This window comes from Limulus polyphemus, unplaced genomic scaffold, assembly GCF_000517525.1.
Source record: "Limulus polyphemus unplaced genomic scaffold, Limulus_polyphemus-2.1.2 Scaffold2243, whole genome shotgun sequence".
Classification (NCBI taxonomy): domain Eukaryota; kingdom Metazoa; phylum Arthropoda; class Merostomata; order Xiphosura; family Limulidae; genus Limulus; species Limulus polyphemus.
In genome coordinates this window covers 24158-39718 of record NW_013667853.1, presented here as the reverse complement: position 1 = coordinate 39718, position 15561 = coordinate 24158, and the positions used below count along the sequence as shown (strand labels likewise).

The 15561-nt window shown below is 30.5% G+C and overlaps 1 protein-coding gene across 2 annotated transcripts in view; it reads right to left on the bottom strand.

Annotated features, from left to right (window-relative positions):
- The window catches only part of LOC106466381 (sugar transporter SWEET1-like), a 33028-nt gene extending 20856 nt beyond the window's left edge, over positions 1-12172 (bottom strand). Inside the window, exons 1-6 of one of the 2 annotated variants that reach the window (XM_022394378.1) lie at positions 11772-12172; positions 10476-10553; positions 9065-9188; positions 6956-7117; positions 2839-2958; positions 658-741 (exon numbers count right to left, since the gene is read on the bottom strand). In XM_022394378.1, coding sequence (XP_022250086.1) covers positions 658-741; positions 2839-2958; positions 6956-7117; positions 9065-9188; positions 10476-10553; positions 11772-11839 — 636 coding nt within the window. In that variant the 5' untranslated portion in view covers positions 11840-12172. The remainder of the gene's footprint in view (positions 1-657; positions 742-2838; positions 2959-6955; positions 7118-9064; positions 9189-10475; positions 10554-11771) is intronic. The other variant, XM_022394379.1, reaches the window with a different exon arrangement.
- Positions 12173-15561: the final 3389 nt, after the last annotated feature.

Sequence of the window (15561 nt, the reverse complement as noted above, 5' to 3'; positions counted from 1 at the left end):
TTTTTTTAATATTTACTTTTAAATTAAGAAATTGAGTAATATATATATATATATTATTAAAAATTTGAATTATAAGCTAGAGTTTAATACCAAAGTTATTGACATAAATTCATGAAATAGTAGTTCAATAAAATTTCGAATGCGAGTCAACAAATGAGATGACATGGCCTTTCACACGTGATCCGTCTCAAAAATGTTAACAGAAGATTGTATTTGGTGCAGTCAACTTTTGTAACTGATGGTGAAATAATCCTATAATACTTGCATTTATATCAATTTTTTTTTACTGTAATTATTTCCAGTACCACGTGTGGGCATGTATGTACACACACACACTTTTTTTTTAAGTAGCCATTACCTAAGAGCACCGAGTCAGTGTAACTGAATCTTTTAAGGAAATACAATTACTTGTGTGTGTTTATATGCAGGACAGAGAAAGATTTGTTTTAGAAAATTATCAACACAAATTACATACAGAATAATTACTATCACATTTATTTGTAAGGTAATACAATATATTTGTCAAAATGCAGTCAGTAGAAAAAAAAATCCCTTCTGAGAAGAATATACACTGAAAGAAAAGAGCTGCTCACCTTCAGTATGAAGATTTATATAAAACACAGCATAAAGTGCACAAGTATGGAAAAATTAACTCACATCAACATTGTGTCTCTTAGATGGATAAATGGCAAACAAAGACAACTGAAACAGAGCCAGCAAACAGCCAATGAAGTTGGGAACCTATAAAAGTAAAACAGTGTAGATATAAAAGTATAAACGTTTTCCTGTCATCACTAGACCAGTTGAGAGTAATAAAAAATACTCAGTCCAGTAAAAGAATAATCTAGATATAAGGGAGATGAAATTTAAATGTTCATATCAAAACTAGACTATGAAATAACAATATCAACTTACAAACAAATGGAACCTCCTAGCTGACACAGGTGCATGTACATATTATTAAAATATTCTGATGGTATATTAGTTAAATGTTAAAAATTCACTATTATCTACACATTCATTAAAGATTTGAGGACAAACAAGACAATTATACAATTTGTGAAACTTACAATTGTCTTGTTTTCCCTCAATTCTGTAATTATGGAGTTTTACCAAGTACTGAGGGTTTCAAATATCATTCATTAAACATTCATATGAAACCATTTATACAAGTAGTTTGTTACATGTGACAATTCATTAATACATAAAAGACTTTCTACATATTTGACAGTTATTCAAAGCTAACTATGCATGACAATACTAGCTGGTTAGCTTAACTGATTAGTATCACAAGAAAACAATCAATTAATCAAAATTTTGTTTTATTATTCCAGCTATTCAAGTCTGATGTGAGAATATTTCATTTATTGAATATAACCCAGTGATTAATTATCAAATTCCACTGATCATGCAGCTCTGCAGAAGAGTTTATTAAAGCTTTTTCACTTAACACAAGAGTTACAATGAGTATGAAACTAAAAGAAATAACCCTAAGAAAGTGATTTGTTTGTTTCAGAATATGCTTATACATGGCTTAAAAAATGGTTACTTTCAAGAAAAAAAACAGTATAAGTGTCATTCAAACATTTCTTCATAACAAAATGTATTTCAACTCCCTAGTGGAAATTTCACATAGTTTAAAAGAATGTATTTGAATAATTTAATTCAAGATATATTTAATTCTGTGATAACTGAAGCAGTAGAGTGCAATCAAGTCAATTGAAACATCTTAATATAGATAGATAGATAAATATATATTCAATAACTGAAAAGGAAGCTTCGTTAAGCAAATATTTTAACTTTTATGTGACCATAACTTTTGAGGAACAATGATTATGTCAAAGCTTTAGTCATTTCAACAATGGCATATTAGTACTGTTTCACTTGTAACATCCTTGGTTTATTGTGTTTACATTTACAATTAACAACCAGTCATGTTTAGGATTACGAGAAATAACTTCCATGTAAGTTCAACAATGAACAACACATTAGAGGGTAGAGATTGTTATTTACTTGTTAAAAGCATGAGGTTGGTATGAATAACAAGTCTTGTAATGGAAAATCCAAAGGAAACTAAGTTATCTGTACCTAATGGGAAATCATAATGATAACATTGGACCATACAAGTCACTGTAACAAAGAGAGCAGAGTTGACGTGAAGTGTGATCATTTTTATTCGTCTCATTTATCATAAATTGCGGCATTAACAAGTTTAATAAATAAACCTTGCATATTTCAAATGCAACTACAAATCTTATCATACAACTTAATTTACAATTAACAACAATTCTATTAATGTACTTTTTTTTTCACAAGGAAAACTTAGCAGAACATTCAGTTTAGTTGGTTGTGTGGAGTTAAGCACAACGCTACACAATGGGCAATCTGTGCTCTGCCCACTACGGGTATCGAAAACCCAGTTTCTAGCAGTGTAAGTCCACAGACATACTGCTGTACCACTGGTTGGGGGGGGGGCGTAACCTTCAGAAATGACATCGATGTGCAGACAATGACATTGTGAAATAATGGAAACTAGTTACAGCTTCTGACTTATGCAGTATTGTTTCTCTAAATATTTACTTCCTTTTTTTATACAAGTTGTTGGAAAGCAAACTGGAACTTATTCATGTTACAATATAAATCTACACAAAACTGACTTAAAACCATAAACTTGGAAAACTGTGCTGCAAAATCTTATACTAAGTTTTCTGTGAGATGACAAAAATGATAACTAAAGACATTGTGCTTAGCTACTATAAGGCAGTTTTCAAATTAAAGATATCATTTAAAACAGTATTTTCAGAATATTTCTATTACAAACTCATTTTATGATCTTACCTGAATATATTTGTCGTTCAACAAGAAACCATATATAAACCACAAAGATGTTACCACAAAAGTAGAGATGATGATGGGAAATGGCAAGTTTTCAACACTCTTAGTCTTGATAACATCAGCCTAAAAAATTAACATTTTACCCACATTTAAAATAATTTAATTTCTTATTGTTAAGAAACAGATAACATATTTTCATGTCATTGTTACTGTTAGGAAACAAATTCATCCTAAACTTTAATAGTTCTAAGCAAAATTTATTCCAAGTAGCTTTTTGCTATTGGAATTGCGTGCATGTTTAAGTTTTGGTAAACATTTTATCAACCACCTAATCCTTTTAGCTACATATTATATTGTATAGTATACATATATTGATGAATGTACTCTTCTGATATTTATTTACATTTATTCTAGTTATCAAAAGATGCACTCGTACTTAGTAAAACTTATCAATAAGAAATTATCCTAACTCTTTAGATACTGTGAAAATGCCCAGTAAATGGAACAAACTGTCACATATCTTGATACCAGAAAAACTAGTGACACATTCATACACTCTTCAGTCAGGTTTATATAGCATTGTACTCTAACATCTAAAAGCTCCAAAATGCTTCCAGACAGTTTATGTGAAAAAAAAGGGAAGACAAGTAAAACTGAAGAGGATGCATAAATGTGCTGAAACTGGTTTCTTTCATATCAAGACTTCTGACAACTTATTTCATTTATTGTGGTTTCTTCACTATCTGCTACACATGATATTGTGTTCTTTTACAACAAAAATTGGTTTACTTGAGAATGTTAGATTCACAAATGACTGGCCACATAACAAATACAGAGATGTGCTATTTTGTTAATAATCAGTTTATTGGCAATAAAAGTGGTTAATCAGAATCAGCTGATGTCCAATAAACAGCCAATTATTAACAAAATCAAAGGTATAAATTTTGAAACCTTCAAAGAAAACTGAAAAGAAATTAACAGACCAAAATCACTTTATGTGATCTTAATTCACATGTCAATTTTCTATTAACAGCTTCAAAAATTCCTCCCACTTTTTGAAAATATCCATTGTGTTCTAAGTTTACTCCCTCAAGTATCTTTACCTTATCAACATTCATAAGAACATTAAGTCTACGTTTGAATTGTTGCCTTCCTTCTAAAGTAATTGATAGGCATTGTGATGTGATCACTTCTCTACAATCACAAACACTGAAAGTTATTAAGCTTTAATTGTTATAATTCATTGTAACAGTTCACTGTTTTGTACAAACATTTCAGATCTTGAAAATGGCTGCAAAGAATAACTGTAGATCTGTAATATACATGAGAGACATCTCACCCCTGAGGCATTATACGCATTCAGTGAAACTCATTTCTATCATAGTGCTTCATAAACTGTTTATCATCACTGTTCTTCACTTTATTAATAATTATTACATCAACTTCTTATAGCTAGGGCTGGATGAAGTTTATAGAATCAAATGTGATTTATGTCTTTGGCTGCATCTTAAATTGTTTCAATTATCATTAATGCAGAGATTAGGTTATAAGAAAATAACTGGTCAATTATTGACAATGATTAATCAGTAATTGTCTGAATTTCTTGTTGACATATTTCTAGTACTGTCATGTTATGCCAAAACATAGACAAGTTAGAAGGCAAGCAAGGGGACAGGTTCAATCTAACTTAATTTCCCATTTTACTCTATCAGAAATTTATAATAATCACATAATGATCTACCACTATGTAAATGTCATATTCAGTTAGAAATGTAACACATTTCACCAAAAAAGCAACACACCTATGTGTGTTCAAAGTTTTAAAGACTAGTGAATAAATACGTACTCAACTTCTGAACAATATCCAATCTAAACATGCAGTGAAATAAGGACTAAGATTTAGTTTACTTTTAACAACCGAGATATCTTAGTTAGATGCACCAAGATATTTTTTACAATTAGCCTGTATACCTTCATAAATCCTGATTCAAAAGCACCAAGAACAAAAGACAAATTCCACCTATATGATAAATAGGTGCCTCCAAAAGAGGATAATTCTTACAGCCTCCAATGAAATTTCAATTTTTCGTTTTGTTTCTTCATTTTTCTATTATCCATAAAACTTTAAGAAAACTTTTTTTACACTTGGAATTGATACAGAAAACTCTTAGACATTTTGAACCCTTTTGAATGACTCTCAGATCCATATTTTTGCTGTTTTCCTCATAAGTGCCAACTGTGATGTATCAGTTACATATTTCATGGTGTTCAACTTAACTGAAACTTGTATACTTGGGATTTATGATTATTTTTCACTGAGGAATAAACTGAATTTTAGTTGAATCTCAACTTTTTGAATGAAGTTTACTATCTAGTATAAATACTGTTAATGTGTTAATTATTATAAATTTATATTGATATTGCATTAGTCCATTTCTCTGCATCTACTGTTATAATTTGTTAAATGTTCAGCTGATTTAAATTTTTTCAAAAAGCTTGAAATTTTGTTAGGTCATATACTTGATGATAACAATTAAAACTTGAAAAATTCTATTATGCCTTAGCACAGCTTGTGACATTTCAACATTTTGCAGCTAGAGTAGTGTTACTAAGGTAACTATTCAACTTCCTTCACCACACAGTAACTTTGGTGATAGACTAACATGATTTGTGATGTATACTTGAGTAATTGAGAACTAATCAATTTATAATATACATTCATGTTTCAAACATATATTGTATACTTTATAACATAGAACACATTAAATTTTGTAGAGTACTGTTAGGCTTAACAATCATGAATGAACTATCCTTAATTCTGAGGTAATAGTCTAAAAAGAATGCAGCTAGTCAACAACATCCACTGCCAAACCTTTGGCTGTTCTTGTCTGACCAAATAGTGTGGTTTGGCCATCACCTTTAAAGTGCATCCACAACCTCAAAATGGTGGAGCACATTTTTTGCAGCTACAAGTCACAAACCACAAGTCCTTAGATTCACAATCTAAACATGCTAACCACTAAGCCATGCTTACTTAAAATTGAATACAAAATTTCAAAAATAGATAAGTAGTAATGAGAAATCATTATATAATCAGAAAATGTAAGACAATTGATAAAAAAAACTGTTGTAGTATGACCAATACAAAGTTTTGTAAATGTTAAACAGAAACCTAAATGGTATAATGCATGACAAACAGTACACACAGACCACACTAATCTTGCTAATAAAAAAATAGAAAATAAAAAACTAACAGTCAACAAAAGCTGTAATAATATGATGAATATAACTTCACATATGGAATATGTAAGATATATTTAAGTTGAAACAGTAGTTGTTTATTTATCAACTTTATTTACATAACACCTACATGTAATCCTTGTTAAAAATATGAGTATTGTTGTAATGTGTTCTTTCACTGGACAGGTCCTTTTAAATTATTTAGTGAAAATAATATGAAGTCCACATAATAATAAATTAGTTTCTTTCTTTATGTTTTCACTATCAACAGAAATTTACTTTCTAATGATACTATGACTAATGTACAAATAAACTTACTTGTATAGTTTCAAGGCTAATCAATCAAGTAACTGAATATACACTATAACTACCTGATCTAAATACTGCGCTAGGAATCAAATAGATAAAGTACAAAATACACACAAAAAATTAACTTCCAACAAGTTATTTTCAATTACATAAAAAGCACGTTCATCAAACAAAACAGCTGATTGAAAATTAACTTGTTTGTATGAGCAAAAGATAGGGTTTACTAACTTATACAGTATATATGTGTGTGCGTGTGAAAGTAAGTGACAGCAATATATTTTTGGGGTAACTTTAACTGAACGTAGTAATAAAATTACAAAAATAAATAAATAATTTAAAGGAAAGAAAACAAGAAGCACACAACTTGAGAAAGATTTTCTGACAGTTGTACAGTTGCTGGGCTCATTGCCTAAAACTGTTAAGAAAGATTAAGCCTTTATGTGAAGTATGTGTGTACATATTAAGTAGAGAGAGAAATTTTTTTTTGCAAATGACACATGAATACTAAATGAGACACTTGGAGTGGTGAAGATTAAAAAGGTTCAGTAAAATTAAAGATATAACAACTTACCAATGAGGCAAAAGGAGCAGCACAGAACATCAAACTTGATGCACTGGCCATTAGTCCTGAAGCCTGGATTGCACTACTCTCATCTTTAGTGAGGTAAATAAGATAATAAAATAATCCACCAAGAAGAATTACAGTCCCAAGCAACTGTCTGTGCAATGTACTCTGAGGAAAAAGAAAAAGCCCTTCTTACATGCTCAGTAACTGGTATTCCAAATGTAAAATTAGCTACTGTAGCACTAAAAAAAAGATAATTATAAAAATGTGCCAAACCATACAGTACTTAATGTACACATTAAAACCAAAGAGCTATTTCATTTTGATTAACTTTACCTTTTTTCATATTTTAATATAGTCCAAATAAGAAAATGGCCATATCTTGGTTTATTTTGGCTGCTTTCTAATGAAATTGTGCCAACTAATTTTATGAAACTGTTTAGTAGGACACATTCTAATCATTATATCTTAGTAGTAAATATCAACTTGTAAAAAATACAAATAAGCCATTTCACTTGAATGATATTCACAGAAAAAAATCATCTTTTCTCTGTTATTTCTAAACAGTTACTTTTTTCCCTTGGAAAAAAAAAGATTAAAAGTAGGTAGAATATCAAGATCTGACAAGGGGTTTTCCCATAGTTTTAAAACAGGTAAAGAATTAAATATACAAGCCTCTTTCAGCTTTGGTAGATCAATAACGAGTGGCCAAATGTCTGAGGACTGAAGAGTTGCTTATGTTATTCCATCTTTTAAAGATGATGATAAGAGTTGCCTTGGAAATTAAAGGCCATTTAATTGTATTTCTATATAAAAACAAATCCTCGAAAGTCTAACAACATATGTTTTAAAAATCAATTAGAGATATATGATATTATAAAAAAAACCAACATATGTTTATCACAAGAAAGTATTACCTTACTAATCTTTTCTTTTCTTTGAGGATGTTACTTGTTATCTGGATGAGGGAAAGAGTGTGGACTTGGTGTACTTAGATTTTCAAAAAGCTTTTGGTAAGGTATTACACAAAAGATTTGAAAAAAAAATAACATTGGTGGAGGTTAGGGAAAGACTGGTTAATTGGATTATAAGGCAGTTAGATGGGGTTGAGAAAAAACTTGTTATTAATGAAGTATAGCCAAATTGAACCCTTCTTACAACTGGAGTATTTCAGGAATAAATGTCTGAGCCTTTGCTTTTTTCTTTTTGATATTAATGATATTTAAAAGGGTATTGTTAGTAAAATTTGCTAATAAAATTTTCCATTACCTTAGAAAACATTACTTGAAATGTTTCTAAATCAGACATTAAGAACCATGTAAAAAGGTAGAGAAGAACATCTATACAATGTATTAAAAATGCAGATTACTTTTAAACATATGCATACAAAATGATCCCATATAGATATTATGATCAAGCATGCGTTTTTATAGGTATAAATGTAAATGATACTAAGCTTTTGAATTTGATTTCTAGCCTATTATTTCCAGCCATCCATAATTGTTCACTGATAAACTAGAAATAAGGCAGTTAGTCAACAGCAGCCACTATCAACTCTTGCCTGACCAAATAGTGAAGTATGACAGTCACTTACAGCACACATATAGCACCAAAGTGTGGTGTGTATTTTTGCAGCAGGTTCACAGCCTAGGCCAGAACTATGTCTAATCGATTTACAAAAGCACTGACAATGTTTTTTTTAACAGTACAACTGATGGAATAAAATCCAATATTACCAAATTATTTTATATCATAAGATGTAATACAATAAGGATATCTTAAGAGTTTCATAGACTTACTTGCCTAATCTGAAATTACTTAAAATTATGAATTTATTTTTTAAGACTGTTACTTGAATGGAAGTAAATCCTAGCTATGAATAAAAAAAATAAAATTTCTTATGGATATTTCTAAAAAGTCACAATACTAAAATCATGTATGCTTCACAGTGTACAACAAAACACTTAAGATATAAAAACTGTGCATACCAAATATGCATACTATTTACCAGTATGTCCCTAAAAGAAATTATTCTTATTATACGTACCTGTATGAATATGTAATTTTACTAAATTAGTGTTTATTAATAATTAAGAGTCATTCATGAGTACATACCTTATTTAGAGTGAACACATAATACCACAGGACATAAATAGTCTGGAACAAAAGACCAATTGTATTGACAGAAATCACAACTGGATCTTTCACAAAAAGTCCATAACGAAGCCACAAAACACCACTGGAAAGAACAGCAAAAAAAGTTTACAATGAAGCCATTAACATTAGAAAAACTAAAAATACATTTTCTAAATTCATATTACATTTTAGTATGTCAGATATTTACTGAATGTAAAATATCACTTACTGGTAAAAAATTAGTAAAACAATTATTTTTCTTATCCAATGAACAATTCAATTGTGTTACGGTTTTGCAATTATGAGACAAGTGCAGATTTCACATGTACTAGTTACACTTAGCAATTACATTAAAATTTTCTGCAAAGTAGTATCCTACACTTCAAATTGAAAAAGGCAATAAGGTGGAATTTCAAACTCCAGAGATATCCTCAGGAATTTTATTTAACTCTGGCTCTTAACAGTTTATAAATTTCCTAACTCTTAGTTTGCATTGTAAGAACTTTATGTACTTATTTGCAAGAGTTGTAGAATTATTATTAGTCAATTATATACTGTGTATTTCAAATTATTTATTAAAAATTATGAACCAAGGCTTTTTGTAATATGACATGTATTTAAAGTGATGCCTTATTCATATTTATCGGTATATCATTTCAAGCTCCAGTACCTTGTGAAAAAAGCAATCTAAAAATATAAGAACAAGCCACATCATAAATATTTCTTGAGCAAGCACATGTACTTTAGTTGTGTTTTCAACACTACACATATAGTTACCCTTACTGTTTGCAGTTTCACTTCAGTGATGAGAACTGCATATGACAGCAAGAGCAAAACATTCAAAAGTAGATAAAAATACATACACGTGCAATGACTAAGTTAGTGGTCTTTTCATAGAATGAATAAGTTATTCATTGATATTTTACAAATGGTTAATAGCTATTCAATCATATACATTAATAAAAATAGACTAACAGTAAAATTATGTCAAATGTGACAAACAAGTTGAAAATTTTTTTGCTGTGATATACAGTAAACTAATGATGCTTTAAAAAATGTACAAGTACCTTTATGGTCAAAATTTAACAACTGGAGGTGTTAACCATGAACTTCAAAAATTAGCACTGTATAAAAATAGATTCATTGCCTTACAATGATGCAAATATTGGGTTTAAGATACACTCAACAAGTATTTTCAAGGTACAATGAATCTTCTGTTACATGTAAATATAGTTTTCACACTTTAAACTCATTCATTCAAGTAGAACAACTTACATGTATAGCTTGTGAATCTCAAAACACAAAACAAATGAAAAAACAGTCTGAAAGTATAAATAAAACATGCATCTAAACTATTGATAAACCATAAACTTGCATACAATACCCTTACCATAAGACACCTGCTAAAAATGGAAATGGAGATATATCTGCACTGGATCCCTTTCTCCAGATTTTTTTGCAAACAAATCTAAAGGAGAAATAAAGCAAAGATTACAGCTTCTAAGTGTTAGCTGGTGGACAAACATTACCTTACTGGAGTGAAAGTATAAAAATTAAATGATTTCATTTTTGGTTGGTGTATCAACTATGATCCAACACTTTAATGCTATTTTATTAATTTGTTTATTCTCCCTCAAAAAACTACTATATTAAAATATTTAAATCAACACACATCACTTCTAACTTATGATTATAAATACTTACGATTAAAGTTGACAAACTATCATTTTTTACATCCCCAATTCACACTATTGATGCAGATAATTCAGAACTAAAATATGTAACATTTAATGGGGACATTGCAGAGCATTTCCACTGACAGCCTGGTGTGTGGACTTTTTCTACACAAGGCAAATAAACTGCACTTTCATTAATAGCTTGTGGGTTATAATTCAGAATACTTTGCAAGTTGAAAATTATCTTATTTCAGTAATCTGTTGATCCCTAGTTTTCTTTATCTAGCATGTTCCTGTCCAAAACAGACAACAATGAATAGTTGCCTGCTTGAACTGTTTGTGAATTTCAAATAGATGTTCAATTACATACACTTATTAAGATAGATTAACTAGAAAATGTGACACGTTCAATATATTTATTCCTCAGCCAGAAAAATGTCCATTTACTACCATTCATCTCACTCCAAAAATATTTCATCTACTTCTTAATCTTTACTAATTCCATGAACATTCGATTAGGTATAAAAACCCACACTTTGAAAATAACAAGCCCTCCTCCCACCAGTAGATAACTTTCTACTGATTCATGTTCAGTTAAGCTCAAGGTTAAATTTAATATAACAGCTATTATAAATTTTGTATAAAACTTAAGACAGCAAAGTGGAAATACACATACGTTATGCACTTTTGAAACTTTAGTCACACTTTTCTAGCAATGGTATAAAGTTACTGTTAAAAAAGAAATGCTCAACAAATGTAACACACACTGGAGCTTTATCAAAACAGTAACTTGAATAAACACAAATTAAAAAATAAATAATAATTAATTACTTTACTTACTACTAATTTATTATTATTTTACTTTACTACACACACACACACACACACATATATATATATATATATATATATATATATGGGGGGGGGGGGGGATCAAGTATATTTTCATTTTCAATAACTGACCATATTGGCTTAAATTAAAATAAAAGGGAATGATTACTCATACTTACGCCCCACTGAAAAAGCTTGCAACAGTACATACAATTGCAGCATTTCCAAAAAATACTTTAAGGTCCATATTCCTTCCCTCTGTTTGCTCCCAAACTCTTTGTCAGTGAATTACTGAATTAGTGTATCACTATCAGGAACTAGTGCTAGCAATACAAGTTATAGTTATAAATATATGTTATAAAGAAAAATTAAAGCGCTGAAATTGAAAGTTGAAGATGAACTTATGTTTAAAATAACAAAGGTTACCCAAACCTTTGCGTCAATGTGTTATGCTGATTATGTGCAATGGCTTACGCACATTCTAAGATACGTGATAGACCAAACCTAGGTAATTCGTAGAATAGACACGTAGGCCAACACTGTACAGTTATCTTTCCATACGTTGAAATACACGTAGGAGTAAACATGCCTTCCTTCTTAACACTTCTTTCACCACCTATAATATTGGAAATCAATGTTATATTCTATTACAGTAAAGGAAATATAAATTTTTTATTACTCATTATTAAATCAACGAAGAAAGGAACTCTATTTCTTTAAACTTCCTAATACAAGCAACCATTTTCACAGTTTAGGATTTAAAAATTATAGGCTTATATATACGAATTTTTATGTTTATTAACTTATCAAATAATAAAATATATCACTTTTGATAATTTATTAACATCATACCGAACTGTTCATGTAAACTAAATTCCACAAAATTTCTACAAGATTAATTCACGTAATACCAGGGCTTTCCTTTATCAAAACCATGTATCCTCAATTAAAAAAAAAGCTTTTCTTTTTTGTTCTCCAAATAAAATATACTTACATGGTGTTAATTTTTAGTTAACAGTTTAAAATGTTTCTATTCCAACTAATCAAAACCACTTTGACGTATATTTTCAGGTTTTCACAGTGACATATATCACACAAGCTACATATTAAAAACACCTTCGTATACCCCCAGTGGCACAGTGGTATGTCTGCGGACTTACAATGCTATAAACCGGAGCACAGATAGCCCAATGTGTAGCTTTGTGCTTAATTACTAACAAACAAACAAAACCTTCGTGTACATTCTTGATTCTTCCCAATTCCAACTTGCATAAAATTAGCGTCTTCTAATACATTCTTTCATATGTGTATTCAGGTATACCATGTGTTTTTAACCATCTTATTTTAATATAGAACTTTTCAAAATGTTTCGATTGTTTTATGTATTTGCAGTTTTCGCATAACAATTGGTCAAGACAGTCTTTAAGTTGATTTTAATCTAGCTACATTTTTTTCTTTGTCATTTCCTTGGAGATAATACCTGGTCTGCCTATTGAAGGTTAGTTGTAAAGTTGCATCTTGCGTTTAATTGCAAAAAAAGTGTTTGGTAATTCCACTTTATAATGAGAGGATGGCATGATATATTACAAAGTAAACCTCAGTTTAATTACAAATTGAATTCAAGCTAAGAAATAAATAGACTGGACACAATGTGCAACATAAAATGAAAACATTTTTTTTATTTATGCAGTAGAAAAACACAGTGTGTGTATTTGCGACAGGGCAATAGCTAGTTTCTTTCTTCTGGATTTGTGAATTGGTCAACAGATTTCTTTTCTAAGATGTCTTCCTGTCAACCAACTCACTTCAGATCCTGTTTAGAATGATTAAGTGTAACGTATCTTACTTAATAGAAAATCTCAGTTTACCTATAATGATTAGTGTTCTCTACCTTACTGGTAATTCGCATTCATTATAAGGGAGGCCGTAAACCTCTAGATATCATTTGCCCTACCAGTAAGGAAAGTGGTGTTATTGACCTTCTTGCACAATGTACACCACTTTAGCATTATCACTTGTGAGTGGAATGCGTGTTTTATTTGGAGAAGAACAAAGGCAGCGAAAGCAGATTCAATTTAACGATTTTTAGGGACCACGTGCTATGCGCAAACTGTATAGACTCGGAATATGTTAAATATTTTTAAATTTCTACATTAAATAAAAAAGTAGAAAATAATGTATGCGTACATGCTACAACTTTCCATCCTCCTCTGTTTTGGACTTGTCCTCTCGAAAATTAATTTAAATCTACAATACGTTCACACGTGGTCAAGAAGCATGTTAAATTTCTCTCATCCTTATAAACATTTACATACAACTACGATGGCAACTCTTAAACAAGAGAACGACAACTCACAATCAAAAACCCTCTAACTATAATTGAAAATGTAGCATTATACACAACGAAGGAAAAGAAAACCTTTGTTAATACATTAATAGCAAAATGAAACATTTTAAGTAGTTAAATAATATAAATATATAAAAAACTTTATCAGTTAAACCTGCAATTCACACTTAATGAAGTCATAATAAAATGAAAAAGAAAACTATTGACAATTCAATACTACATAATAAAAACATACAGAACTTATAAAAATGGTATGATACATAGTACGAAAATAAATTTTTGGACAAAGATAACAAGCATACATACACACATAAATAAACAAGATAATATTTAATATCAGAAACATTATAAACTAAAAACAATTTTAATAAAGATTAACTACTTTCTTTAGGAGTGGATATCTTTATCAGTGAACCCGTTAACAGAGTAAAAAAATTTCCATACACAAACTAAATATCTACATTTCATTAAAACACATTATTATTTTTGCTCAATTACAAAATTATGATATTAAAGAAAATCACCCTTTTCAAATTATAATATATCATATTGACATTTTACATAGGTTTATACAAGACAAATATAGGAATGAAGAAAAATATAAATGTATACACAGATACATGTAATATTCTTTTAAATTCAAGAAACGTTACAAAATATATAGACTTAAATTAATACAAATAAATATTCAAATCTGTATATCCCTCAGAGTCAGAGCGAGGTTATGCTCTCTCTCTCACATCGACCATACCAGCAAGTTTTACAGTGCCACTGTTGTCTTGCAGTTGGTTGCCATGGTAGCTCTTAAGTCATCCTTGACTTTGACCAAGTTCCTCTTAGTTTCGGCCAGCTTAGCTCGCAAGCAGCATATCTCTTTCTTGAACTATGATGGAAATGTTACCCACCACCACTACCATAATTGATCTTCTCCTCTGTTGTAGAGTTCCCAATCCTCGGCCCAATTGGTGGCTGTCTGCTGTCAGTGTTTCTTGTAAACAGGAATCTGTTGTAGCATGGAGTGAATGGTCAATACCCTGGGTGGTTTGGGAGGGAGCTCTACCTGTGGCAATCTCTGAGTTTGTTTCTTGAGGTGCTTGGCTGGAGCTACCTTAGTGTCGACTGAGGCATAAGTTCCTCATCCTGTCTGGACAATTTGTAGTCCTAATGTTAATGTGGATGCTTCTTCATTGATAGCATAATCCTAGTGTGGTTATAAAGGAGGAGGTCACTCATGAGCGAGCTGACTCATCTGAATCATTATCGAGGTGGTTGTGGCAATGGTTAAAGCATTGGACCTGGTGGTTGGAACATCATTGGTGGCCAGCATAATTCAGGGATCCATACCAGCCTTCCTAGAGCTGGTCAATGCTCAAAAAGATCCAAGCTCCAGAAAGTTTTTCATAAGTTTAGGGATGTAGTGCACCCTACAAAGGTGCAAACATTTGTGACAACACTGATAGGACAATTTACCAGCGAGTTCTGTTTCTTCCTTCCCAGTTCTGGCTCCTCTTGTGATGGCATCAGCAGAGTTGATTATGTGATTGGTAATTGCCATAAGTACTTCACTGACCAATATGTCCAGTTGAGGCTGCACTTCCACGGATTTGTTTGTTTTGAATTTC